General features: G+C 38.7%; 1 protein-coding gene across 1 annotated transcript in view; it reads right to left on the minus strand.

Annotated features, from left to right (window-relative positions):
- The window catches only part of GALNTL6 (polypeptide N-acetylgalactosaminyltransferase like 6), a 431613-nt gene that overhangs the window by 62288 nt on the left and 341999 nt on the right, over positions 1-27326 (minus strand). Inside the window, exons 5-6 of the mRNA XM_066317598.1 lie at positions 13868-14053; positions 7491-7674 (exon numbers count right to left, since the gene is read on the minus strand). Coding sequence (XP_066173695.1) covers positions 7491-7674; positions 13868-14053 — 370 coding nt within the window. The remainder of the gene's footprint in view (positions 1-7490; positions 7675-13867; positions 14054-27326) is intronic.

Consider the following 27326-nt stretch of genomic DNA (forward strand, 5'->3'; position numbering starts at 1 on the left):
GAGTGGAAGCCAGAAAAGTCTCATTACCTCAGGGCTACACTAAGATATCCAGACAGGCAGAATTATTCCATGCAGAGTCAAAAAAAATCAGAAGGTATATATTGGCAAGCAAAGATACTTCTGTGTCATGCTTCGCTGATCACTGCCTCTGAAAAAAGAACCATGGACATTGGAGGAAAGCACTGTGATACTGTGGGGCTCCTGCAGGCCTTTCAAAGCAAGGGGTAAAAACACATCCCATTCTGAGCAGATGCTAAAGAGCATTAAAAACCCTGGGCCAATGAGCATGGAACTTGCATCAAGGTACAGATTTGAAGGTGGGCTGGCACAGAGCAATCCCATAATATTAACTGGTTCAGCCTTTGTGTTTTTTTCTGTTGGAAGTAACTGCAGCACTAGATTGAGGTTTTAGACAGCAGTAGATCATTCTTCAAATAATCCACAACAACCAAGCAGATGCAGAGGTTGCTTCCAAATTTATGCTGATAAACACTATAAAATGTAAGAGAAGGTATTGTTTTTTTCTCTCAGAATCAATAGGTGTCACCAAATTCTGCATGAAAGTTCTAGAGAAAATGGCTTGAAAACATATAAATAAGAATAGAAAAGATTGCTTTAAAAAGGTGATTCATTTTTCTATATGGAAAACTGTTCAGACATGATTTTATAATTTTGAAAGTGAAGCCATCTGCATCAACAGTATGGTGATATGGTGAACAACATATCTCTGTCTTCTTGGCCACCATCCTAGTTTTTTTTTATGTAAAGATGTATTAAAATCATGCCCAGAAGCTACTTAATTTTCTAATTACTGGTACTATTCATCACCAATTCTAGGAATCTGCCCCAGCATATGGGCATATAGACTGTCAAGCTCCAAAGTTGATTCTTGTGAGAAGTAGCAGGCTAACAGCTCTAGAAGCATTACACTCAAGATGTTTACATTTTTATACTAAATATGATGCCCCAAGAATTAAAGACAATTAGAAACATGAGTTTAGGCATTAGGAACAAAATTAGTACTCTTTTGTCTTGTATGGCATGAGCTGCAATGACCATTTCAGTGAAAGATTATGTACAAATCTGAACCTACCCAATTCAACTAGCATGCAGAACTTGATTAGTGATTGATTTCCTTGATTGAAAATGAAAATTAAACCAGCAGCCACTTTTTATCCTTGATTTTTTTTTTTTTTCATTCTGACAGGTTACACTCTATAGAGTTCTCTCCTCTGTACTGGTCTCAGAGAAAATGTACTGGTTATACGAGAACTTCTACACTGAAATCCTATCAAAGGCAGGAGGAAATGATTCAATATGAGCATATGCATACTCAAAAATTCTGTGTTAGTGTCGGTATCTTTCATTGAAAAAAAATTCTGAGATTTCAAGGGGCCATGGGTGGATGACAGTTTGTAAAAGCTATTTTTACATCCACTATTGTTATTTCCACTAGCAGTCTTTTACAGACCATAGCTTGTCAAAACAATAAATCAAGACTGTAACTTACACAAACTCACACTGGTTGGAGACTGCTTCACTGTAGAATAATGCCTTTGCATAAAAAATTGCTGTTGCACAATTCAAAACAGTGGATTATACTCAGGCTTTAAAAAAATAGATTATTTTTTCTGGTTGTGAGAGGTTTTATGAATATGTTTATAGGCAGAAATCAGCCATAAAAGACATAGGCTATAAAGCACTGGGAGCTATAGAACAGAAATCATTGTCCAAAGCACTTTCTGAACTTCAGAAAATGATAATAAAATTGTAAAAGTACTTGTCAGATTTGAAATGCAGTCTTAGCAAAGACTTTCTTTGCACTAACATGTTGTCAAAAGTATGTATTTAAATACTGAAAGCAAGGAGGTGCAGAAAAAGTGTATTTCTGAGAGTATATCAAATTCGAATAAAGAGCATCCAGATGACAGTTTGCAAAATAATAATGTGATTTCAGGTACGCAATTCAACAGAAAATGACAAGTAACCTTCCAATCTTACACACAACTAGCTACATTAGGGTCATAAATTACATTCAAGGTTGAGAGCCTGTGATGCACGGGAAAAGAAAAATGTACTGATCACCCAATTTTATCCCTTGAGCATGTCCAAAATTTTACCCAGAAGTACATCCATTAAATGTAAGTGCCTCCTATTACTGTGAGAGCCTTGTGATGTTGGAGTGATTCCATTTCTATATTATAAACAGGGAACTAAAGTATAGGAACTAAAATGCCAGATGTTACAAAGTTGTTCCTACTTGCTTGAACAGCTCAGTATTTGCAAAACCACTGTCCTAGTCCTTTGCTAGAGTTGCATGACTCTTCAGCTTTGTCTCCCTTCAGGGAGGTCTGGAGAGCACAGCTTTACACTGGAAGGTAAGGAACTCTTGGAGAGTAGGAAATAGCCAGACACCAAAACAATTCTAACTTCCTCAAATAGATGCTAGGAGTACATAGCACAACACTTCTCTAACTGTTTGAATTTTCCATCTTGAGTTTCAATTCAATAGCAATGTTGTTATGTGTCACCTTTCTCTCCTTCTTCCACCATGAAGTTATACCACCATAAAACTGCTGCAGGGAGCTCTGCAGCCCCTTCCAAACAGCTTTTTGAGTTGAACTGATGTTTTCTTGCCTGGTTAAAGAAGTATGAATAGCATGAATGGACACTGATGCCGATTTTCAGATCAGGCATGTGGTAACATGAACTGATGTAATGTTAAGTGCTGCCAGGAAGTAAAGAGCAGTCATCCCCAGCAGGCCTGAGCATATCAAACCTCCACTTTGAACTTCCAGAGAGCTTTTAGCTCAGAAAGGCCATTAAATCATATAAACTGACATGCTGCATATCACAGTCCATTATAGTAACAAGGTTATCCTATTAGTTTAAGTGGCAATTGCTCTGGTTAGGCAAACCCTGCTGGAGACCAGAGTGCCTGCACCATGGAAAGGAACAGCCACAGAGGAGCATGCTCTCATGTCCCAAACCTACGTGTCCTGGAAGGGCACGCTCTCAAACCTCTGCTGTGACAGAGGAACAAACCAGCAGGAGATAAGCCAAGATGACTCTTGCCACAGGGCATATAAACATCTCTGGTCCTCTCTGCTTATAGACTAGAGGAAAATGTCCCAAGTGATCTCCAGTTCTGCTGAATCATTGATCACTGATCCTCGAATCAAAACAGTGTCATCATGACACGTTCATGATTTCACAGTTGCCTGATAATTTCCCACCATGCATCAGAGCACCAATTTGAGTTGTTTGCACAACCCCAGATGCAGCAGAGGAAAACAGCATGAAGCATCCATCAGAATACATTCAGGTAGTTGTACACAAATTGTAAGACAAAAATCGCTACAGTCACTGTGATGATCCGCAACTGTGACATATCAGTTGAATGCAGTACAAAACCTCTGTTGTTTCTGTGGCACGTGAAAAAGGTAAATCAGAGTTCACCTACTTAATGTCTGGATGAGAAAGCAACCTTATTAGGGGAGAAGTCCAGCTTCTGTGCCTATAAGGATTTAATATATCCTGAAAAATAGTCACACAGATCTTTCACAAAAATCATTAGTCTTAAAAACTACATGAGATCCATTTATGGAATAGTTGTTAAACTTCCCTATATGCTACAATGAGCATAGAAAAATATCCAATAATTCACATGGGAGCTCTGACTGAAAATACATTTTATATGGCTGTAGTTTGGTTCAGTGAAACCTATGGGAAATTTGGCATGGCCAGTGACAAACTATATGTGAACCAAACTGATAAAATTTGTGGATGAATGCTGCCTGATCCAAGCGCAGTTACAAATTTGTCATATGACTCCCCAGTTGGTGCTAGTATATCATCTGTAGCTCAATTTGACACTGGAAGCTTTTGAGAGTTTCACAATCTTAAAGCCAAAAACATCAAGCCAAATCTTGGTGTAAAGCTACTTGTTGTGAACAACTGCAGAGGGCCTGAGAATGGGTGAGAGTGTACATCAGGAAAAGCTGACAGCTGCTGCTCCAAGTTCTGTCACAGCAAAGGATGGAGATGTTGCCCCAAGTGGCACTGCAGGTATAGGAACTATAAATCATGACTACACTCACACCACAAATGGATGAGAACGTCTCTTCTTCACAAGAAGGATTTTGAACTGGAAGACCATGTTGAGATGAATGGCATCCCATGGGAGAGCACCTGGTCAAAACTGACCATAGTGGAATACAATTAAAAAAAGTTAAAACACAGGAAAAGATCAATTCCAGAACACTAGCTGAGCTGGCAGTGGAGCTCAGTAAGCTCTGTGATCCTGTCATACCAAAAGCCTACCTGCCAACACTTCATCTGGTTGTGTCAGCTGCAAACACGCTGCTGGTGTCTGCTGCAGCAGTACTTTGATCATGTGCAGATGGAAAGCAAATGTACCATGCAGATAATACAACAACTGCTCTTAGGTCTTCTGTAGTTTGATCTGGTTTAATGTGCATTATTTCTTAGGCTGATGTGACCTTTTCTGCTTCACACATATACTGCGTTGGCATTTTAAGTGAGGCGAAAAACTCATCAGCACACTTTTTGGATCATGCATCCATTATTTGCTGGTGTTTTACTAAAAATGCTGGCAATTTTCCAGTTCATTAGGGATCATCTCAGATCTGACTCTGCTGGCAAAAAAACCCCAAAAAACTATTATGATGCCAACAGTAAAATATTTAACCTAAATTAAAAAAAAAAAAATCCCAACTGCTTACAAAATAGTAGCATAATAATTATGGTGCTGGCTGAAGCAATTTCTAGTTTTAGTGCATATGTACCTAAAGGAAAACTCTTCTATGTCTTTTATTCCACAGAAGCTGTCTTGGTCAATTAAGTTACTGATAGGTAAATGGTTTGCAACATTTACTGTATTTGTTGTAAGTAAAGTATTAAAAACTTGAGGTCTCAGAAGAGAAAACCCTAGGAGAGAAGCAGTTCTGACTTTAAATTAGAAAATAATTTTTCCCCTAAGCAAAATTCATACTGATTATTTAAAACATATCTATTCCCACTTGCCATTTTAGGCAGAGGGTACTTTTAAGCAATCATGCTGTTCTAGTTCAGCCAGCCTTCAGTCCTGCTGGCATGTGTGGGGACAGACATGATGGTTTCTTGTGCAATGCTGCTTTTCCAGCAGCAACGGTCTGATGCACATCCTGTTAGGGGAAAACAAAGGAAGACTCTCAGTGACGTGTGTAAGAACTGGGAAGCCTTTCCACTTGACAACCACTCAGATTACAAGAGATGTATAGGCTGCATTGTGCTGTGCATTGTTCCTTGAGAAGCCATTTATCTGCCTGTGTCTTATACTGGCAGGGCAAGGCGGGTATCAGCTGCTGCCATGCTGAGTGGAACAGCACTCCATGAAAAACCACCACATCTGTTCTGTACTGCGCAAAGCCTCATCTTTCTAGAAAGCTTCCTATGAGACATTCCTCTTCAGTCCTCTCTCATCTTTGTGACAAGATTCTACAAGATGCCTACTACAAACAGCAAATGGGAAACAACTGATAAGCAACCCTGGAGCTATGCTAGCAATAGAGAAGTTTTACTTATAGAAACTTTGGATGCTGAACCAAATTATACAATGGTGACTTTCAGTAAGTACCAAGAAACTACAACTGCCCAGAGGACCAAGAAGACTTAGAGCAATTGAAGATCTAGCAGCTCTGGAGTGTTATGCGATTGCCCTGGCTGCATCTATGCTGTGGAGTGGTGTAGCAGGGAATCTCGCCCCTCAGAAGAGCTTATCTGTGTCTTGGTAGCTGGTGAAGTAACTCAGGGCATCTTGCCCTTCTCAACAGCTTGCTAATTGGTGAAGTAACTCAATTAAGACAGCTTGTCTTGCAGGACTTTTTTTGACACCATGAAAGTAATGCTTCCAGCTGTCAATAGATACCTTGCTGTGGAAGTGAGATTTGGAAAGATAAGCTGAATTTCTGACTTACAGTTCACTTTACAAATGACAAAAGCTACACCAAACTTTCACAAAGCAGGAATCTTCTGCCTGTTACCTGGAAATGTGTGGGGCTTTCTTCCCAAAGGTGGGACGCCTACTTTATGGTTACTCTTCTGGGAGCTGAGTGAAAGGACTGTATACTATCATTTCGGTGGTAAATTACATTGACTCCTAATCTATACCAGTTCTTTGCTAGCTTTAATATAAATACCTTGATATTGAGCACTGTTTTATGTAATCTAATAGTTCTCTTTGTATTATACTGTATAATAAGTAATACTGTTTAAGGCCTTTTGTCTGTTATCACTTATCTATTCAATAAATAACTCATTTTATAATAAGCCTGATCTGCCATCCTTAGACCTTGCAGGCTAGAGTGATGTTAGGCGTGGGCCATACTAAATTTAAACTGCTGCCAAAAATCTGAGGCTAAGGCAGGGCTTGCCTGAACCTCCCATCCCATCAGTAACAAGTGGTCACATTGGCACGTGATGCAAAGTTCTTCATCGACACTTACGCTACTGCAAGATGGAGGGCCTGGATGGAGAAAAGTAGAAAGGAACAAGTAGAATAATGAAAATAAGCCCAAAATGTCACAGTTACCTACTCCTCCCTCTGGGTCATTTCCTGGATATTAGGGTCAGAGACACAGTTCTTCTCTTGCTATTGTTTCCAGGTTTTGCTTTGGGAAAGGGAATATGCTGAGGTTTCAAACTGCCATAACCTACAGTGTGGAGGTTGAGCCAGGGCTAATGAGTGTCAGAGCCTGCTCCACTGGCAGCCCTGCTGGGATTTGCCTGTGTGAGCAACCTGGAGACCTTCCCACACTAGAACCATGTCTGTCTGTCCTTTCTCTTTTGATAAGGATTAATCCAAGCTGATCCTCACATGAGAATAATTAGAGGTAAAGTTAAGAAAAAAGGATGTACCTTTGTGAAAAGAAGATAATTTCTGTGAATGAGCCGATCTCGACAACACTGGGATTAGAAGCTGTCTTATTTAAAACTACTTACAAATCATCTTGACAGTGTTCAGGTTTGACAGCTCTGTGTTTCAGTTACAGCACTACATATACAGCAGCCATATAACCAGTTATAAACAAAGCATCTGCTGGACATAACATGGACTCAACTGCCAATGCATATATTGTATCAATCTCCAGCAAATAAAACAATAAATGAAGTTTCTGTGAAATAAATAGAATACCTGTCATTGCAATCACTTCTTGTCTGATGCCTGTACTTAACTACAAGTATGTGCCTGTATCTTATGTACAGTCACTGAGCCAGGCTGTCTTTCCAGGCACAGCTTGTGAATTCTGCAAATTGTTGCCTTGATCTCTTTCCTAGTTTTCAGGTTTTATAAACCTGCAAAAAAGCTGTTTACCTCTCATTAGCAGAAAGTGGCCTACATGGAAACGTCTGGGCTTGGATTCCGCTACAGTTACATTTTTTTGCTTGCCCTTCTTCATGTTCCCACTCTCCCCTTTATGGCTACTTACTCAAAGGGGTCGCTGGGATCAGCTCTCTGGAGCTCTGGAGGAATCGGTATTCTTTTGTAGTACATTTCCCAGTCAAAAGCTCCTCGCATGGCATCCCCCGCCTGTGCCTCGTAGCCAAAGTGATTGTGGTCAATGACATCGATCATAGGACACACGATGGTTTTGTGGTTAAGTGCAATCTGGTCTGAAAAATGAAAGTAGAAAATAGGAAATGGCATGTCTAGTCAAGCCATCTATCATATTACTGCAAAATGAATCCCGCAAGTTCCTGATGTTTGAAGATTGTCTGCTTTGTGCCCTGTGGCCCCCCAATAATTTCATTTTTCAAATCTGTACCAAACCTTTATTTAAAGGAGAATTAATGCAGTTGGGCAATGATTAGAAGTATTTATGGTTCTTTAATGGGAAGCACATCCCTGTGAGACCCACAGGAGTCCAGTTATCTCTATCTCTCTCACATTGCTACTCTGAGCTGTCCCCAGTCTGTCAGCTATGGAAGAAGCCAGCAAGCAAATGGTAAAAATACTCTTTCATTTGTGGGGAGTGTGTATGGGAAGCCCCTGCAAGAGAGATTTATTCCTAAATGTGAATCTCAGCCCTTGCAACCATTCAGTCACTGTTCCTGTGGATGTTGTGTGCATCAGCTTTGAAATCAAATGCTCCAAATTAAAGGCAAACTGCAACACAAAGAGCAAAACAGAGCTTGCGTTCTTTTTTTTTTATACCAATCTTTGAGCTATAAAGAAAGCTCAACAGTATTATTCTTAGCTGCTTTCTAAAGAAAGGAGTTTAGTTTTGCTTTTAAAAAAAGAAAATTAGAACTGTGAGACTAAATCAAATTCCCATCTCTAGCACAAGCTCAGCTGGGCGTGATTCTGCTTTGGTCAATCCTATTGCTTAATCCTATAGAGCTCCTCTGAAAAGAAAGACAAGTAAAGAAGATAGGCCAACATCAGGAACTAAGCAGAAGAATAATGGTTTGAAATGGGGAGATACAGAGAACACCTATAGCTGGGTTGACATGAAGGGACAGTTAAAAACTATCTATGAACCCTCAAAAAATCCTAAAATCTTAACATTCCAAGTATAATAAGCTTTTTCTCTGAATGGCAGCTTAGCTACTTTATATTATTTAGTACATTTTAGGGACCTATGTGGAAAACTTTTTTTGTTTTGGTTTGGTTTTGAGTTTTTTGTTTGTTTGTTTTTGTTGTTTAGATTTCACTGATGCTTGATAATACCCTAAAAATAATCAGAGGGCTGAGTGTGGATTGAACACTTAGATAGGAAGGCAGGTCATACAGGTATAATGATTAATTATACAAATTCTGCCTCAGTGCTTCTCAGGGACTGGAGTTAAGAAAAAGTATTATTTTCACAAAACATGTGGGTCTTTATATTTATTCTCAGAAGTTTAAGTTTAGAAACACTGTCCAAATCAGGGATCAATGCTGCTAGTGAGAGTTACTGTGACTGGAAGTTGAGCACATTTTTACATCCTTATCCTTTAACAGTGAAATAAATTTAAAACACAGGGTCTCACAAAATTCCAGGAAACTCATCTCAGAGATAATGGCTACATTACTGTTGCTATTGCCAAATATAATTACATTCACTGGCACACTGTATAGTGTTATCTGTGATCATTATATACAGTCACTTCTACATAATCTCTTTCCTGTGATGGCCCTCCTAATAGTTACAGGGCTTCTAACAATCTGCCTCTGACCCCCTCCTTCTAAATTGATTGGAGTAGAGAAACTAAATAGGATTGATTCGTCTGGAGCAGGTCAAAGGTAGACTTGAAATGCTTTAACATCCTTCTCTTCATCTTTAAAAGCTTCTATCTTTAAATACACTGAAGGATTAGAAGTCTCCAAGTCACATGCAGAGACAGTCAGGGGCAAATTTATTTCAGCAATGCTCACGCTCAATCCCAGTCTTCCTTTCTGCAACTCTCAAGAACTCTGCAAGTATGTTGATGCTTACCTGCCTGTTTTAGTGTGTTTCTTCAGAACTTCTCAGCCTCCAAAACATTTTAGAGACAAGAAACCACAGGAAAATCTTGACATTTGATGAAACCAGAGTGTTTGTAGTTATGCACATCAAAAGACAAATTAGCCAAATGTTTCCTTCAGTATGTTTAAAATAATGAATTTTATATACATACTACTTAGGCTTAAATGTAGGCCGTACGAATTTAGGAAACAGAAAGAAAAGGCTGTAGGGCTAACTTACTTTTCACAAGTGTGGTGGTATTATAGACTTCGATATGCAAATACGCTGCTGCCTTTACCAGCCACTGCTCTTTCCTCCACCTGCTCCTAATGCCAGATACTGAAAGCCACAGCTGAAATGCTTTACAGTTTCTCTTCCATTGCCTTTACTCCCCAGCCCCTTACGGATTCTTACTGGTATGAGTATATCCATGCATTATTTCACAGAATATATGCTTCAGTTAAAGGGAAGAACAGACAGATAAGCATCACTGTACATGCAAAAATCTTGCTGATTTGAGGGAAAGCCTGGGAACAAGAGAGGCATTGCTCAGAGCTTTCTCCCAAGAAATTTTAACCAATATATACATGCATATTTGAATTCAGCACTTTTAGGATCAAGCAGAGTAAGCACATATCGCAATAAACAGAAGTTTTCAATATTGGATGAGTCGCTATCTCAAATACAGGTTTTATCTCTATGTGAAACAGATACCCTTTTAATTTCAAGCACATGTTTCAAACTGGGCTGGACAAAGTAACAATGCTAAACTGCCAATAGTCTTATTTTTGTAATTTTTCAATGCAAATATTTTTATTGTCATACTTGATTATACGTGATTACAAATAGTGACAACATCTGAGTGACTCAACAACTGAGTTGGCAGAAGTATTTGTGCCCTCAGTTTCTTCACTGTCAAGCAATAAATAATATACATGTTGTGAAGATGGATAACAAGCAGGTGTTTTGATAACTTGCTAAGCATAATCTGAACGTGATATATTTTTAATTCTTAATCAGGAAAGGAGTCTATTTTAACAAACCTAGTTCTGGTAGCCTATGTCACTACTGATCTACTGTCCATCTCTCCTCCTACTGCTCTGCAGCAACATCAGCAGAAGGAAATATGTGCCTACACCTTTCTGGTTTGCCATTCAAGTTTCTTACCTGCAATAACTGTGTAACTGTGACTTACACTGTGCTAAACTGTCAACTGCTGAAGTCCAAGACACATCTTTCCTTCTGCTGAGGAGTGACAACAAACAGCTGTGTTTGCCAACCTTTTTACATTACTACAGCTGCCTACTCAGTGAGCATCAGTCAAAACTCTCTAGTATCTCAGACTGTCTAACTTAAGCTTAAGAGCCCATTTAAGTAAAGAAATAAATGAAATAAAGGTTAAAGAAAATAAAGGCGTTTTACACCCATTTTTAAGAAAACAAAACAAAGGACTGTAGCTGACAACTGTTGCTCAGCTCCACAAAGCCATTTAGATACCCTAAAAGTACTGGAATAACTCAAGACTTCCTTTGGTCTAAAAGCTGATAGTTAATTCTGAAAGGGTAAGTTAGATACTTATATATCTCTGAGGACCATCTTTAAGTGATTGCTCTTGGTTCCTCAACCTCTAACTTTCAAGGTCTCATTTGGAGACCTGGTTTGGAACAATGGAAACTGTTGCTCCTCTTAGCGAAGGCAGTCCAGAGCAGGGCTGAACTGAATACTTGGTGAGGATTTTTCACTACACATACTAGATACAATCGGAGCTAAAACAGGGCAGCTTCAAAGCAACAAACACTCAACAGGTCCTCTATTGTGGTTCCCTGAATGACTTTCAGTCACATTCAGTGCTGAGTGAATCACAAAATATAACTTCAGATAAACACTTGAAAACATACATTAACTTTACTACCATTAGAAGCCAGGTGTCATCTTAATTCAGTATAGTAAATATTTGGCATCTAAAATTTATAAGAAAATTGCCTCATTCCTTTAGAAAAACAGGGCACAGAGAAAATATACTAGATGTGTGTTCATTTTCTATTTGTCCTTTATGTAATGCTCTACTTTTTCTTTCCAAATAAAACATTTCATTCTGGGCTTCAGTATTCCTCAAGACTCATTTCTAGGTCCTCTGGCTGGTTGGTTATCTGCAGGTGTTCCACTCTGTGTGGAGTGAGAAAGATCTTATCCCTCTTGAGAACTGAGGGCCACTAATGCAGTTGCTCTCTCTTCAATACTCAACTGCAATCTGGCTGCAATTATGAATCCTTTGTCACCATTCTGTTTATTTTCTGGTTTTTACAGGGTGAAATCTAGCTAGATGTATGGAACAGATTATCTCATGTGAGATCACACAGGCTAGGGCATCAGGCCTAGCCAGGACAGGTTTATGAAAGTCTGGTCCTGACTGACTAACATGATCTTCTATAAGCAGGTAACCTGCCTACTAGATGTGGAGAAAGGCCGTGGATATTGTCTACTTCGGAAGACTTCAGTAAAGCCTTTGATACTGTCTCTCACAACATTCTCCTGGAGAAGCTGGCAGCTTAGAAAGGTGCACTCTTCACTGGCTAAAAAACTGGCTGGATGGCCAGCCCAGAGAGTTGTGGTGAATGAAGTTCAATCCACCTGGTCCAAGATTGGAAGTGTTGTTCTCCAAGGAATCAGTACTGGGCCAGTACGTTTTAACATCTTTACCAATGATCTAGATGAGGGGATCAAGTGCAGCCTCAGACAGGTTGCAGATGACACCAAGTTGGATGGAGGTGTCAATCTGCTGGAGGGTAGGAAGGCTCTACAGAGGCATCTGGACAGGCTGGAAGAAGAACAGAAGTCCTTGGGTCATACCAACCCCATTCAGCACTACAGGTCAACAGATGCACATCTCGGAAGCTGCCCAGAGGAAAGGTGCCTGGGGGTGCTGGCTGACAGCAGCTGAACATGAGCCAGCTGTGCCCAGGTGGCCAAGAAGGCAAATGGTATCCTGGCCTGGATCAGCAGTAGTGTGCCCAGCAGGAGCAGGGCAGGGATTGTCCCCCTGTACTCAGCACTGGTGAGGCTGCATCTCAAATCCGGTGATGAGTTCTGGGGCCCTCGACACCGGAAGGACATTTGGGCTGGAGTCAGTTCAGACAAGGGCAATGGAGCTGGTCTGGAGCACAAGTCTTGTGAGGAACAACTGAAGGAGCTGGGGTGGTTCTGCCTGGAGAAAAAAGAGGCTCATGGAAGACCTTATTGCTCTCTACAACTGCTTGAAAGGAGGTTGTGGTGAGGCAGGGGCTGGTCTCTTTAAGTGTTAGGACAAGGGAAACTGGCCTCAACTTGGATTTCTCTCTGCTCCTTTATGACATTTGTGCTTTGCATGAAGACATGGAGGTTATTTTTAAAAATGCAGATGTTGTGATTAAGGGCAAGGGGGTAACAAGAGAAACAACTGTACACATGATTTTATATGGAAGCTAGGAAGGATAAAAATTTGGAATTTTGTGAATTATCCTACTACTGATCTGAAGAGAAACTAATTAATAGTATTTTTCTTGATCTCTACTGATAGCTCATTAGAATTGCACATGTTGCTGCAAATGCTTTATTAGCTTACTGTGTGGCCCGAGAGTCCTAACAACAGAATTAAAGGAACAATAACCATTAATTAGCGAAACCATAACCTTCTGTGTACTTACAGCAGACTTATTTAATGAATACAAAATTCTTTATTAGATAACTCAGAAATTTTCTTTGATTAGGGTAGCAAAAAGCACTCACTTTGCAAAGCATATATACTTTGCATGTAGTCAGGTGTGCAGAAAAGAGAACATTGTTTCCTGAAGTGAAATCCTAGACTACAACAATTGATTCTTTCCATTCCTTTAACTAATGGAGCTATGCTGGCTGCAGCTGGAATTCAGCAAAGCAGTCAATAGCAAATCATTCTTTCTGAGCTTCCCATTGTGAATGCTACTGCTATTAGATTTAACACTGAGGCCTTGGATATATTTACAGCAAAAACTGTTTTAATGCAATGTGGGAAACTAGCAAGAAGTACAATACCTTCCTGACAAACCTTTTCAGGTGTAGAGTAAGGACATAGCATTATACTAGATATAGCCGTGTATTTAGTAGTAGCAATAATAAAATAAATTGTAACTATTACAAGCTAAAGCAATACTGCAAGATTTTACAAATTCTTTAGTCTCAGGAAACAAAATGCTGCTGCTCACATTGGAGTTCTCTCTCATACTGGTACTTCAGACAGATCAGAACCGCAGCAGAACTCCAAACACTTTGATACAGTGTATGTCCTGCTTACTGTGGGACATAACTTCAGTGGTTGGTTCCATGTTCTGATTTTAACGTCTGATGAATGCTCCTGCACTTACTAAGCAAGGGTGGCAGCCAATTCACGTTGACTTCGCAGTGGGAATCCAGGAATGTCAAGACTTCTCCTCTAGCCAGCGAGGCTCCCAGCAGCCTGGTCCGAATGAGCCCTTCTCGTTTCTTGGTGCGCACAATCCTCACCTTGGCAAAACGGACCATGTATTCCTCCAGCTTCTCTTTTAAATGCTCTAGAAAGAAGGGCAAAAAAAGTGTCAGTGGTGCCGGGCCTGGAGGAGACAGCAGAAGGACAGGTTGGTGTACAACCTGCAAGCTGCTTATCTACTTCCATCTCTGGTCACTTCAAGTCCTCCAAACTCTGCCACCAATCCTCCTCAGATGGTTCAGAAAGTGCAGATATTCTCTGTTTTATCACACAGAGGAAGACACTGACACACTGCTGCAGTTGCTACTGGCAACCTGCCATCCACAATATAATGGCCAAAATAGCTGCAGGATATTCATCCATTCTCTGGCTCCTGCAGCCCAGGGCCATATAAACATTCTGGTGTGTCATTGTATAAACAGTGTCCTTTCCAAGTCTGTTTACTATATTAACTTATTATGAAGAACTATGCATGGAAATAAATTCAAAAAATAAAACTAGCACAATGAGGGTTTTTAATAATGTGAAGAGAAACAGACATGAAGAAAGATCTTAATAGCTAGATACCAGCACGAAGCACACAGACAGCTGACTTACTAATAAAATTAGGCCGCAAATGTAGAGTAGTTGATAGGCTCTCCAATCTGCAAAATCTGTTTCTGTTTGCATCACAAAATATCGTCTTTGAGAACATCTCTTCTGACAAGAAATGCACACTAAGAGTCATAAAAAACCCCAACAACAAAAAAAACCACCCTAGAGTTTCACCTCTTCCTAAATACATCTAAAACACAAGTCCTGATCTTTTGTCTTTGCTACAACACCTCAGCTTGCCACTCATTACTTTGGAAAAATATTATAATTTCATTCATTAGGGGAAAAGTTTTAAAGACTAAAAGAATAAGTCTCTAATAATTAAAACAATTGATAAGCTACATAAAGTGATGCTAAGGATTGCAAGCTAACTCACAGAAATGGCATTGTCAGGTTATTCTTGTCTCTAATATCAGCTACTAATCCTTTAGACCTTTATGGACAACACTGGCCTTCTTCCTGTTCTTCCATCATTACAAAAATTTCAATAAGTTTGCTGTAGACTAGCCAGAAGGATTTCCATTCAGCAGTATCCTGGAGCATATAATGCTGACATAAAAATTTAAGACAATGAGCAAACAAGTCACAGCACAGACAATACAGGATCTTGTGCAAAAGTGAAATTAAGCTCCAGTGAAATAGAGCTCCCTCCATATGTTTCTTTTCATCTTTTTTTTTCCTAGCTAAAAAAAAATCCAACTTTCCGAAGCTACCTGCAGATTAGGAAGAAGTAGAACACTGATGTGTATTTAGTGGAAGAGTACTACAAGGGATGGTCTCCTACACTGAGGAATCCTGATGCACACTGGCACAGAAAAGGGACTAAGAACATCACACAGCAATGATTACAGAACAGGTTGGGGCTTCTGGGATGAGAAACTCAACATTCTGGAGACATCCTGAGTCAAGAGAGAAGTTTGTGCTCATAGTACTGGCTGGAAGAATTATTAGGTCAAGTGAGGAAAGCCAAGTATGAGACAAAACAAAAAAATTCATAAATAACAAGGAAAGAAGTATCCCTTTTTCCATCCCGTTTCACTATTTACATTATTGATAAAATCTCAAGAGTAACAATGCCAAGAAGTATTCTGTGTCTTGAATGGTGGGTTTTGTATGACCAATCACATTCACAGGACAAGGCCTGTGTGCTACTCTGACTCATTTTAGCTACCAGCTACAATTCAGTTTTGTGACTGAACTGTGGTTTATTCAAGCCCTGGATCATTTTGTGCCCACAGGCAAGACTGTTTAAAGTGTATATTTATTGAACTGTTTTTTTGTTTTTATGAGCTCCATTGAGTCTATTCCCACAGTACAGGAATATAGAAGAAGGGAAATAGACCTTAAAAACAAAGATACAAAGACCTTGCAGGTACTAGAAGAAAGCCTGTTAGGGCTGTCAGTCTGGATTTTTTTCTATATTGTAAATTGTATCCTCTAATAGCCATGAAAAATGAAAAAGCTCCAAAGTGACAGGTTATTACACATTTCCAAAGTAAATCAAATCTAATCAGTTAGATACCATAGGTTCTGTTAGTCCTCAGACACCAGAAATTTCCTCTAGTTCTCGAAGGTCACCTAACCTTTCTCCTTTTCCATCCACAAGTCTTCAGTTTGTTTGCACTGAACCGCTCATAGGGACCCAGCACCAAGACAAGACCACACTGCTGCACATTGTTCAGACAAGCACTAAAAAGAATCAGGTTGCTCAGCCATAACAAACCTCTCCAACTCTGGAAGCAAACACTAAATGCCTTGGCTAGAGTACAAATCCCCCATCATCACCTGCCTACCCTCAGAGATGGGTTCACTCATGATGAGACTAGTTGTCCAGAGGAGCTGACCATCTACTACACAGCTCTGAATCTCATTATGTATCAGACACAATTGCTTTAGTCTTCCCTGCTTCTAGGCAGTTTCCCTCCTTGTAGGTGAAGGCAGCTACCAAGTAAGCACCTAAATGCTCTGATGGAGAGAAGCAGGAACTTTACTAGGACAATCCAAATGGTTTGTGGTGTTGGTAGGCTCTCTGGTGCCTGTAGGCACAGGTGAGTTGGGCCTTCACTAGTTGGGTGTAACAATGGTTAGGGTAAGGCCTTACAGCAAGCAGTTAGAACATGGCCACCACTGATGTTTAAATGAACTAGTACAAAGGCACCCTTTTCATGCATTCTGATTGTTATCACTCGTCTTGAGCCAAATTAATTCACTGAAATTCAGTCTCATACAAAGAAATTAATTTCATTCCTTCCACATCTTTCAGCGAGGAAATTCTGAAAGCTGAGTGCCTATCTTCTCAGGAAAACATGTCAGGGAGATAGGTTGCAAACTATCAAATTATGATGCATTCTTTTCTGTTCTTACATCAAGTGCTAAATAACAATAGGATTGAATAGTATGATTTGATTGTCATTAGTTGTATTGGAGCTTGAAATCTGTTAAATCAATGGTAGTTCATACTGTTCTTTCATTGCTTCAGATTCCTTGCAAACTCATAAAAAAGGTCTCTCAAATTTTAAATCTTTTATTTTCTTTGGCAAGGATAATATCTGAAATTCTGTGGAACAAACAAAAGCTCTGTACCATCTTCCTCTCTCTCTCAGATAGCTCGTCACATATTTTAGACAGCATGTCACCTGATTTGTAAAGAACTGCATTAAAACATGCTGCACATCTTTTGCTGCCAGAATTATATATCCCAAAATTATTTTCAGCTACTCAATTAGGCCCATGGCCCGATGATTTTATTATTTCCTCCTTGTTGCTTAAGGAACAAGTCATAAAAAAGCAGAAACACACAAATAAAATTTGCACATCTTGTATACACAGAATTCTAAATGCATCCTCATTTAGACATATGTGGAAGTATTAAGGAAGGAAACAAAAGTAGTAACTTGTGAATTTTGTAAAGCTTAGTTAGACAAGTGACATTAAAATATCAGGTCTACATACAAACCAAAGTATATGGGTTAGTAGAAATACTAAAGTATCGAAATTTTATAAACCAGTTACATTTTAGTAATTACCTATAAGTAAATCACAACATAGTCAAGTAGAGGCCTGCAACAATACTTACTGTATCTTTAGTTTTGAGACATGGCAAGGAAGGTGATTTGGGAATTCATTTGAAAAAATTCTCAATAACTACAAATAAGTGTAAAAACACCGCAAAGGGTTTAAGTTGAATGATCAACTCGAATATGATTGTGAGAATGAAAATATCTTAGGTAAAGGAAACACATTCCCTTTTGCATCCATAAGTAATGATTTTTTAAACTTAAATCATTACAAAAGTGCTCTCATAATGTAATTTGTCCTGCGATGTCTTGTGGCACTCTCTGTTTCAAATTTTACCAATCTCTAGAAGCAAAAAAAAAACCCTCAAAAAACCACACAGTAAGAGCTAGAGACAGTAGAACAGTAGTAGTTTTGAAGAAAACTGTACTGTTTTTTACTATTTATATAAATAGTAAAAATATGTCTTCCATTTTGAACCACATTTTTGATTAACAAATAGTCTTAACATTCGTGATTACTAACAAATTTAGATTTTTAAAATCTTGTCTTTTGCCAAATCTATTAGAATAAACTTCCCTTTTTCACTCCATCAATATCCCTCACAGGAGAGAACATCAAATATTTTATTTTCTATAGTACAACTGCACTTTCTCACAGATCCCAACTATTTTGTTGCTAATACTACTTCCAGAAGAAGCATCACACACAAACTCTGTATGCTACACATATATATTTGACTAAGCAAACTCAAGTGCACAAATAAACATCCATGAATCAATGTCAGCACAAAACTGTAATTCTAGAGAAATTATTTGAAGGCAATTATAATGCAATGTGCAAAATAGAAAGCAACCTGTAATAAAATGACATTTAAATGTCCAGAGGACAACACATTTTGCCTGTTCATTACCAAAGGAAGCCATTTGAACAGATTTGCCATGACAATAGAACAGGGAGGTAGGATGGTTTAATTTATATTCTGTAGTATTATCTAAATTCCACTTTCAGAGTCGGGCATGAGAGAGAAGCCAGTATTTAAATTCTACAGTAAGCTATAAATGGTACTTTTTGCATATAAAGAAGCTAAAGCCCCTTTCATTAGATACAGGGAGCAAAAACCTAATTTGTAATTTCAAAGAAAATACATCATACTTTTCTTTACAGTGCTGATCAAATGAATCCTGAATCATAAGTTTGACACATGCCAGGCACCTGCTAGGGCAAGAGCTGGCACAAGTGGTGACAAATAAAGAATAATGCATGGGCAGGCTGTTTCCAGGCTGTCACTGCTCTGACAAGTGATGATAAAGGGAAGCATTATGTCTCTTCTAGTGACAGCCTGTAAACAAATTCCCCATTGTAATTGCTCTGTATGGGCCTCCTCTGTCTTCATTTAAAGTCTGGAGAAGTTTTTCTAAAATAATAGCAGAGACACAATTGCTTGGTCACATAATTAAAGATCTACTCAAGCAGAGTACCCATTTACTTAATTTGGTGCCCAGAAATAAATTGAAAACCAGGGTTCTGTCTTTGTCAGGAAAAAATCACGTAGTAATAAAAAGCAGAACTGAAATTCTTCCCTCATGTTAGGATGCATACGGAGATATTTTATCATCACATTAGCACCCATGTTACCATGTGACAGGAAATGTTCCTCAAGGGTTACTGAGAATGCAGAAAGGGAGACTTAAAAGATGACACGAAAGCTAGAGCTGGTCTTCAGGATGTGCTTGACTGCAGTAGGGACCATGAAAAAGGAAGGAAAAGACAAAGCCAATAAAGCATTTTGTTAAGCCCCATTTCTGTCCAGCCAGGCAGGTCTACCCCAAATCTTTGCCTGCAACAGAGCCCTTCTCCACATCTGCACAGTTCAAATTTCTGCTTAAAAATACTAACAATTTCTATTAAGGGTCACTGACTGGAAAATTATCAAATAATTAAGAGCAGTAACAGAGTCTGCTAAATGCCTGGATAAACAATTTGAACTAAATCTGTTTATTTCTAATCTGAACTGACTGAGAGGTATGTAATTCTGCGCTCTGCCATTCCCAACATGAACCATATGAAAATAGTCCAAAGATAACATACACTAAATAGAAAAAAGTATATTGACCTCTCCTGTAATCTCAGCACAGGCATATGAGAGGAAGCAACGTGTCCAAAACCGCAGTGGTCTGTGGCCTTAGGTAAGTAAAACAATACACAAATGACTATTTCTCTTGGTGAAAATTAAAGCAGTAAAATGGTTATTTTGCCTGCAGCAGCCACAAGGCCAGCCTGTCTGAGGCCAGCTCAAGAAGTGAAGATTTTTCTCTATCTTTCTTACTCTCTGGCCAGCAACAAAGATCTTTGTGCCAATATGCACAGGCAAACCAAAGTACACTTATACACCCTCCACGGCTCTCAGTGAGAAGAACCTCCATCACTGTATTATGTCCCTTTCTGCGAGATGGGATTATCTTTGCAGGTAAAATTAGCAAAGATATCTTCCTTTCATTTCCTGAATCCTCAACCATAGCTTTTTTTCTCAGAACAGCTTAATCTTTTGATGACTGACTGAAGCTTGACAGAAAATACATAAAGGAAACTGAGTGGCCTATGGTTATTCAGTTATTCCTTGTTTTCTGCTGCAATTGACAAAATAGCCCTCTCCAGTGCATTGCCACTCTTTTACTTTCACTGCCTGTATGTCTGCTACTATAGAAGCAAATCAGTCTGAATAGAGAATACAAGGTGAGCCTATGATTTTGGGTACATTATGTTCCTTTCTTCTACTTTCTCTTTAAGTTTCTTATTTGCAGAACGTTGACTGGATGTGCTGGTTAAACACAGAATGGTTGCACAGTCTATACCAGGTCAGCTGCCACTTGTCACAGCCAAGCCAAAATCTACAAGAAGGACAAGTCCCCCAGTGATAACTCTGGAAAAAATAATCCACTTGCTGCACTACCCCTCTTGTGAATAAGTCTTTTGTCAAATCCAAACTGAACCTTCCAAGCAACATCCTGGGGTTTTTGTCTCTTATTATACCATCTGCCAGTATCAGGAGGAATTTAGTTTTGTCACCTCTGCAATTCCTGTTCAAGTTACTGTGGGAAGATGCTAGATCACCATTTTGCTGCTGCTTTGCCAGACTAAACAAGCCCAGGTTTGTCAGCCTCTTTTCAAAGGTCACATATTTTTGGCTCATGACAGTCCTGCCAGTCCTCAGCGAGGCTGACTACAGCTGTAGTCCTTGAATTGCAGAGTCCAAAATTGGATGCAGAATTACAGCTCTGTGCAGAACCAACGTTGTAAAAAGCATAATTTAATTTTATTTGCCTACTCTCATCCTAGCATAGTTCAATCCAGTTTGCCTTCCTGGTGATACAAAGCTAACCCCTTCTCCTATTCACTTGGCATCCACTATGACTTTTGCAGGTCCTTCCATCACACCAGCCAGCCAGTTTGCATCTTTATTGATACATGGAGTTATTCACCTAGGTGCAGAATCTATCACTCCTTATTGAACTTAATGAGATCTCTTTTGCTTGATCCTCGAGCTTTCTGTATTATTTGCTGTGTCAATCACTTTCTCTGTTTTTGTATTCTACACATATTTGCTGAGGGCACACTGTCTCATCATGTAAGTTATCAGTTGACTAACACTGACCTCAGTATGTACCTAAGCTATTCTGCCAAATAGTCCTGACTAAGAAATCTGGAAGAAGGATGGGGAAGTTTTCTGCAAAACATATTTTAGCATCTGATCTGAGCCATTCCAGACAACAAGCTCCAGAAGCAGACAGGTACTAGTGGAATGGTGGAAACTATTTGGCATGGTAAATTCTGATAAAGACTGATAAATAAGAGAAAAATTCATAGCTACTTAATAGCAATTGGCTAAGAGCCATCTCACTTTAGCACTAGACAATTCATTCTTTCAAAACAGTTTCACACACCAAAGACTAAGATCACTTGAGATCACCATGTACTTATTGCTGATCTGGAAGTAGCACTGCTTACAGAGACACTTGTGCTAAACACTTGGACACTTGTTTTGGCTGTAGTGATTGGGCTAACTGGCTCAAGTCAAGCTAAAATGCAATCCCTTTTTTCTGATATTGATAACGAGTCAAGCTAAAATGCAGGGTTTTTCCTGATGCTAATAATGACTCTATATATACTATGGAGTCTTCCATAGTATGGAGTTCTTCCATATATACTACTATATACTACAAAGCTGTCAAGAGTATCCTGAATGTGCAATAGTTCTGTTCATTCCTTGCATTTCAATGACTATTAACTCCCAGATGGCACCCTCATTTTGATGTTCAATTTCAACTACAGCCTGGTAAAGTTGAAAGAATCTCCAAACTCTGTAGTAAATGCACACCCTTTTGCCTCAAAGTGAAAAGGTCAGCATTACTAAGAGCAAGAGGCTGAACAGAGCAGATGAATACAGCTTGATTTCATTCAGGATAGACTTAAGGTAAACTTTTCTGAACAGATCTATTTTGTTGTGCATGGGCTTTCATATAGTCATGAAAGGAGTGATGAGGACTGCAGAATCTGTGAGGCAAGCTGGATTTGCTGAGACTTCGCCAATATAGCTCCATTCAATAGCGACATGCAGAGATCCTGCAACCTCTTTGTTCCACTTCCCTGGGCCCAGATAATTATGACTTACCAGTCATTCTGTCACCAGCAGAGAAGTGCCTTTGTCAACAAGATGAGTGTTCAAGTAATTGAACACCTAGATATTAGGTGTGGTGACTGCTTACACAGATGTCACTGAAGCATTGTTAACTTGAGGTACTTTTTCATTCTAGATTTTTGAAACAGGAAAAGGAGTGAAACACTTCATTTTTAGGTTGCTGTAATGCAGCACAGTAAGTCGAACCACCTCATAAGCAGCAAGGGCTGGCTTGGAAGATTGTTGGTGGTACTGACACAGCTCCAAGTTTTTCTTCATTATAAGGAAACAAAGATTTTTTTAATGGATTTATTCCAACTGCCAGTTGTATGAGGTAGTTCTTAAAACTTTCAGTGGCATTGTAGTATGTTAGCATGCCTTTCCTACAGCTGATAGCAGACTTCTTCATTTGCAGAACATTTTGCTCCCTGAAATAGCTTTACCACATGAGCAGCATGGCTGATGGAATCAACTTCAACCAAACTGGGAAGAACTTCTTCCCAGTATCATCTTGGTAGCCCCGAACTTCACATGACCCATATGAATGTGCTCAGGGACACTGCCCACCCAGGGGATGAGAAGAAAGGCAGAGGAGGTTGCAAAAGCTTTTTAAATTTTTTTTTTTTTTACAACAGAGACTTTACTGGGGATGCACAGACTTGTTTTAACTTTCTTACACCCCTAATTCAACAAATGTTACTGTTGTTACATCTTGAACAAGAATTTGGACAACTGGATTACCTATCAGGGAAACTATTTCAGTATACAGTAAGATAATGCAGAATTGTACAGTTGCCCTTATAGGTAATTCTCTGAACACAATTATGTAGCATAGACCTGTCAAAAGAGCAACTTTGCTGCATTAAAATTTGGTTATTTTTAACAGGTCTGTTTACTACAGAGGTAACTTGTCCCCAAGGGAAGTATATTGTGAGGTTTCTTCCAGGTTGCAAGGGCAATTAGAAGGTTATTTGGAATTGAATCCATGAAAGAGAAACTTTCCTTGAGATCAATAGATAACTCACGAACTCACTCTTGCTTTCACAGTCATAATTTTGCATCCTGACAATATTGATTCTTAAAAATTGTAAAGGATAACCTGTCAAGCAGCACTTCCTTTTGTAATGTATTTTTAACACTGCAAACAGCCTTGCAGATTTTGAGACCTGTTTTTAGAGTGACATTTTCTCTGTTTTGCCTGACACTATCTTTGACATACTTTTCGTTCTTCCTCCAAAATGTATCACTGACTTCTGCAATAGGTGGTGTCTCCAGAGAACAGTTTTCTCTAACTCTGCTCTTTTTAACCTCTCAAATGCCAAGGACAGATTGTATTGGAGAAATTATAAAGCACCACTGTGAGGATGGTACTAACCTTATATCTGCAGTGGATCATAACACTGGTCCTTGGGAGGACTAGAAATAGGAGTCACAGAACACATGCAATTACTTTTTATGCGGCATTATATTCTGGTACTGCTCCCTATATTGAACGCTTATTTCCCAGAGTAATTCTACAGACATTCTAACATGTTGCAAACTTTAGGCTTGACTAACCTAAAGATACTGGAATATGGCCATCTACTCACAGAATCTTTGAATAACCTGACTAACTGAAAGTGCTACTTCTTTTCCATTCTATGTTCTAACCATCACAAGTTGGTCAGGTCCAAAATAGAGCTTGAATTTAGTCCTTTTCCTCAAGAATTCACTGAAGTTTTTTTGCCCTAGTGCACAGGATTTTTGATGTAAATAAGAGAAGCTTCTGAAATATACTTTGAAACTCAGATTTCAAAACACAAAAGAGATCATGGGCAATACCTTATTTATTGAAATTTGATATTGTATCGAGAAATTGATCTTGTCTTCCAACTTCCATATCGATATTTTTCTTTTTAAAAATGCCCTCTCTGACAGAGAACATGGAGTTCTGAGGTATCAAATCTTTCCTGTGGAATGATGAATTTACCTAAGCTCTGCATAGTGCAACAGGATAAAACATGTAGATAGATGCTCAATGAGTTTTCTCTGATCTACTGAAAGAGGCCTCAAATTCCTAACAGTGCAAATGCTAGAAGCATGGAGCCATAGAGTTCTAATTATCCTTCGTAGCTCCTGAATGTTATTTCCTATAACAAACCACCTGGCAACACCAGACTTTTTTTACAGGTGGTATGCAGCCTTTATAAGCTTTAAGAACACTTTTTGATGAAGCAAGTATCCAGTTCCTTCTCTCAATTGCTGCATTTCATCATCCAGATATTTTCTTTTCTTAGCTGCTATTTCCCTCTTTCAGTTTTGTCCAGCGTGGAAATACAACCCATCTTCTGATACTTTGAAACTAGAAAGTTTCTGTTTTTTACTAAACTAGAACTCTAGTTCTCAAAACTGTTTCAATCATTTAACTGCAGAAGTTAGCCCTGTTAGTCGCATAACCTTTGCACTCACTGCTATGTGGAGCACAGTGGAAAGATAGAGTTATTACTGCTGAAGAGGTTTTTAGAAAGCTGCAGTCCATGGAAATTCTCTGACAATCTACTGGCAAAGAAAAGCTATCAATTTAAGGAATATTTTTTTGATTAATTCAAGGTACCTTGTTTACCCCATTTCATTATTTGCAACAACCAGTTTGCTTCCAAAACTAGGTCTATTGAAATCTTACAGTGAAAGAGTTGTTTGGGTTACATACTTTGAAGCATTAGAATTAATATCAAAAAGGAAACTATTCTCTGTTCACAGACTATCTGCTATGATGATGTTCCTCTACATAATGAGGCAAACACTGATGCATAATTAGGCATCTTCTAACATCACTGTGAGCTATTAATCAAACAAGAACACCATGTTTTATCATGGATATAGGATCCGCTTTTCACTTTTTATTTAAAACAAGAAAAAGAATAAATAAATGAGCTGCTACATAAATCAAGCTTTGGAAAGGGAGACATTGAGTTCTTTCTTTTCTTTGTTATGTTTTTCTCCCTTTGTTTTAAACATTGAATCAACCTGTCTTTTCCTATCTCTCTCAGTTGTCACAACTGTTTTGCAGCATCACTAATGCTCCTCACATTCTCTTTAGTCTGGCAGGTTGCCTCATTAAGGGTAAGAAAGAGAAAGACATATTGAATATTAAATGGACATCTAAGACTTTAGGCTTAACTAATTAAATAAAGAAATATTATAGTGAATATTAACCAGCAGATCCAAGTTCCAGGCAGCATTCATACAATGACAAAGGGATTAGGCTCAGATTGCGCCCATACATTCCTATACATCTTATTTTGAATACTCCTCCACCACTTTCCCTCACCCAAACAGCTGTCTGTCTTGCAGCATCAAAAGACAGAGGATACAACCTAGTATTTTTTTACTTCACATGGCAACAAAATTTATGGCAATATAGTCACCTGTGAGTACAAGGAATAAGGATGGCATGGACTGTTCTTAAATCCCTCTGGAAAACTGAACCTTAGGATTGTTTCATCTTCCTGTAGACAGCCACATGAATCCAGACTCAAACATAAGACTTGTTACATCTGGCTATATATTTTACTTGTATAAACACAGTACTGTCCCAGTGATCTTTTCAAATCTTTCATAAGTAAAGGACTAATGGACTAGCCAGTAGCAGGTGAGAAATAAATCAGTGCCATGGACATGTCTTCTTGCTCTTAGAAAGTGTAAGGCTATTTCAAAACTGAAATGGTTATATCTGTTTTACAGCATTTTACAGTTCCTCAAAGATGAACAAAATGCTGTAATTCTGAACACAATTTTCACACCTTTATTACTGTTAAAACTGCAGATTATGGATTTAAGAGAAGACATAATCTTTGTATTTCATATTTCCTCAATATTTTCCTGACATATAAAAATTACTATTTAAATTTACAACAGGAATACCTGAATTTAAGAAATATCTGACTGGAAAAACAGAAGATTGCATAATTTTAATTTTAAAGCACTTTTTCCTGAGTATTCAGTAGACTGTCAATATCTTGACTGATCTAATAAGTTCCACTGGTCCTGACCAGAACTATATGACTCTTCTCCTCACCACCACCTTTTCAGTTAACTGGAAGTGTGGTTCACACACTGTGTGTCACTTACACTTCTCCCCAGTTTTGTGCTTTAGCAGACCAAGGTTTTGTTTTTTAAAAAAAGGTGTAACAAAAGGCGTGGGAAAGTTACTGTCATTTCCTGCAAACGTAGGTTTTTTTTAATCTATGTGTCCTCTGCACTTTGCACAGTTGAAAACAAGCCATGTGAAGATTTACTGTGGTAAGCATGCTAAGTGCAATGCAAAAATAAATCAGGGCAGAAAATACTCTCCCTGGAAAAACTTTTCATTGTGTGAGTCACATTTCAGGAGATGTACTGTGCTACCCACAGATAACCTCCTCCAGGCTACTCAGAATTACACAAGCAGCAGTATCTCTCCAAATATCAACTTACTCATCTCCATGGCAGCTCCAGCAAGGGCTTTCCTGGGAAAAACACAAGTATTTTTCATTTAGCTGCAGTTTGATCTGTAGAGTTGGTAGGTTTTTCCCATGGAAATGTTGCAATCACATCTCTCTTTTTTTTCCATGTTTTGTTTAAATGTTTATAACTTATTACCTAAGGTTTGTTTCTTCTCTGCTTCTTGTGTGGGCATAGCTTAGGCCCAAGTAGAACAATCAGTAAACAAATGGAATAGGTGTAGGCAAAAGCACAGACAAACACAGAAACTGCCACCACTGACCCATGTATCAGTTCTGTAACTGTTCTCATGTAGTGAATTTTTAAGAAATTATTGAAAAAAAGAAATTTTACTAAATTTTCTGATTACCTGAGACATTCCTAGATCTATTTATCACCATCTGGAGTGGTAGATGCCTATCAGGCTCTGGAATGTAAACCATGACAGTACTTATGCACCAAGAAATGTGTTTACCTTTATTTTAAAGCTACCTGAGAGCTGGAGTTCTGAATTCTTTCTAGAGTAATGTTTCTGTGTTCATATTTTCTTGGAAGCAGCTGAAAGGCAGTAAGAGGAACAGAAAAATAACAGAGAAGTTAATAAAACTTA

Source organism: Sylvia atricapilla, chromosome 4 (assembly GCF_009819655.1).
Source record: "Sylvia atricapilla isolate bSylAtr1 chromosome 4, bSylAtr1.pri, whole genome shotgun sequence".
NCBI classification, from domain to species: Eukaryota; Metazoa; Chordata; class Aves; order Passeriformes; family Sylviidae; genus Sylvia; species Sylvia atricapilla.